Source organism: Clupea harengus, chromosome 12 (genome assembly GCF_900700415.2).
Source record: "Clupea harengus chromosome 12, Ch_v2.0.2, whole genome shotgun sequence".
Taxonomy (NCBI): Eukaryota; Metazoa; Chordata; class Actinopteri; order Clupeiformes; family Clupeidae; genus Clupea; species Clupea harengus.
In genome coordinates, this window is record NC_045163.1 from 8948098 (window position 1) to 8950597 (window position 2500).

At 51.1% G+C, this 2500-nt stretch overlaps 1 protein-coding gene across 1 annotated transcript in view; it reads left to right on the forward strand.

The window, feature by feature from the left end:
- The window catches only part of LOC105906201 (astrotactin-2), a 381484-nt gene that overhangs the window by 258518 nt on the left and 120466 nt on the right, over positions 1-2500 (forward strand). The window contains exon 12 of the mRNA XM_012834351.3: positions 1170-1336. Within this exon, the coding sequence (XP_012689805.2) occupies positions 1170-1336 (167 nt within the window). The remainder of the gene's footprint in view (positions 1-1169; positions 1337-2500) is intronic.

Consider the following 2500-nt stretch of genomic DNA (forward strand, 5'->3'; position numbering starts at 1 on the left):
ATTTTTATTAGTAGTAGTTTTATTAGTTTATCTGTATCTTTTTCATACAATCTTATCCTTCCCCTGATCTTTTTTCCATCCTCTTAGTCTCATCGTATTCTATTCAGTACAAATAGTCGGTTGTTGTACCATCACAGTCTGTGTGGCACATTTACAACAGCTTTGGTGAATATCAAGTTCACAGTTGACACCACGGCAGTTGAAGAATTTACTAGAAGCACACTGGTTGGTGCCTGAGCCTGTTTATCTGCACCGTATCACCGGCTGTCCTGCTCTCCTCTCCTATCTCGACCAGCGCGGCACGCCGATAACACTCGTCCTCCTCCGCACCGAAAAGTGCAGCCCAATTACAACGCCCTCGCGCTCTGAGATTAAAGACGACAATGACCAACACTGAGGAGGGAGGGTGATCGGTGTGGGGCAAGGGGGAGGTGGGTGGGAGGCACAGAATCATATTAGAACTGAACATTCACCTCCCTTAGGAGCAGGTGAGCAGCAGCACGTCTCAGTCAAACCAAACACGCCGACGCTCCCAGGCAGCAGTGTGCTGCAGCTGCCTCAGAGTTGGACTGTCATGGAATGTGTTCACGCGGGTCCGGGGTCTCGCTACGTGCAGCCCCTGATTAGCAGTCCTTCGGCACCACGGCAATTACCCTGGCAACCAGCCCCTCTGTTCGGCGGCAGGCCTCAGGAGAGGCACCGTTGTCGGCCCCCGTGATAATAGCGCCAGGCCTCCATTGTGTGCGAATCCCCATATGCTTCAACCTTTTTGTTCCCCCAACACACACACACACACACACACACACACACACACACACACACACACACACACACACACACTCCACTTAGTTACCTGGGAACAAGGGAGCAGAAGGAGCTGGGGACAGGAAGGTGACAAGGCTAGGGTGGGTTTGGGGGCAGGGGTGTGTGTGTGTGTGGGGGGGGTGTGTATATATAGAAATGCGGAAATTAACCATCTTTCATGCAATCTTTCATTCCATTTCCTTTTCAAATGGCCTCTCTTATCCCCTCCCTCTCCCTCTTCCTTTCTCTCTGTCTTTTTTATTTAATCTTCTCAACCTCTCCCTTTTCTCCCTTTTCTTCTCCTCCTGTCTCTCTCTCTTCATCTCTCCACCACCCACTTGTCTCCTCCTCCTCCTCCTCATCAGTGCCCTGAAGGTCTGCGTCCAATGAAGGACGGCTCGGGTTGCTATGACTACTCGAAGGGCACCGACTGCACCGACGGCTTCAACGGGGGCTGTGAGCAGCTGTGTCTACAACAGCTGGTGCCACTGCCTGACGACCCCACTTCCAGCAACGTGCTCATGTTCTGCGGGTGAGTGTGTGTGAGAATGTGAGTGTTTCTTCTGGGGGGAGCGTTGGGGGTAGAGAGCACCACTGGGTGTGCACACCAGCTGGTGCCACAGCCAGAGTACCCAACCTCTAGTTATGTGCTCATGTTCTAATAAGTGTGTGTGTGTGTGTGTGTGTGTGTGTGTGTGTGTGTGTGTGTGTGTGTGTGTGTGTGTGTGTGTGTGTGTGTGTGTGTGTGTGTGTGTGTGTGTGTGTGTGTGTGTGTGTGGGTGCGTGTGTGTGTGGGTGCGTGTGTGTGTGCATGCAGGCGCATGAGTCTCTGTGTGTGTGTGTGTGTGTGTGTGTGTGTGTGTGTATGTGCCCTGAGAGGGCTAGAGGAGGAGGACGTTTGTGTCTAGTTCTGTGTTTGTGTGTGTGTGTGTGTGTGTGTGTGTCCTGAGAGGGCTAGAGGAGGAGAGAGGCGGACATGCCACCATACTTGTAATCTCATTTGCAGAGATGAGTGTGGCGGGGAGGATGTAAATGGACTGTTGAACACCAGAGGGAGGATAACTGCCATAATGCAGATCCCATTATGCAGGCACTAGCAGGCTGAGAGGACTTTGTGTGTGTGTGTGTGTGTGTGTGTATGCAACATGTCAGGGCCTTACAGGGTTCATCCCTCCCCACTCAGCATGTAGTGACACACGTGACTCAGGCAGAGTGGTGCATTAATTATGCTCGTGTGACAAGTGAAATTACAGAGTGCAGAGTGAGCAGGACATCATCTCATGGTCCGGTCACTGATTCTGTTGCACATCCCCCTCTTTTATGTATAGTGCATAATAAACTCTGAGCACCACTGACAACTCTTTCCCCCCTCTCTATATTTGTTCATCTGCATCTTTGTGTGGGGGGGAGAAGAAAGATGAAAAGGTGTTTGAAGTGTTTAAGTGTTGCAGCACTAAAGTCTCCACCACCTCTCAGCCGCCACTCTTTGGAGACGAGCAGTCTCTCAAGTCTCCGTGCTGCAGGCTCATTTGATGGGAAAATAAACATAACGAGGCCGTGTCTGAGCTTCAGTGTCCATGCCCGCCAACACCATGAGTAATCATGACAGCATCGCTAATTGTCTGTGAAATTTCTCCGCCGTTTTTCGGCCCGCAGTGCTTCAGTTTGAAGTGAGAGCTGAACTTACAATTCAGGC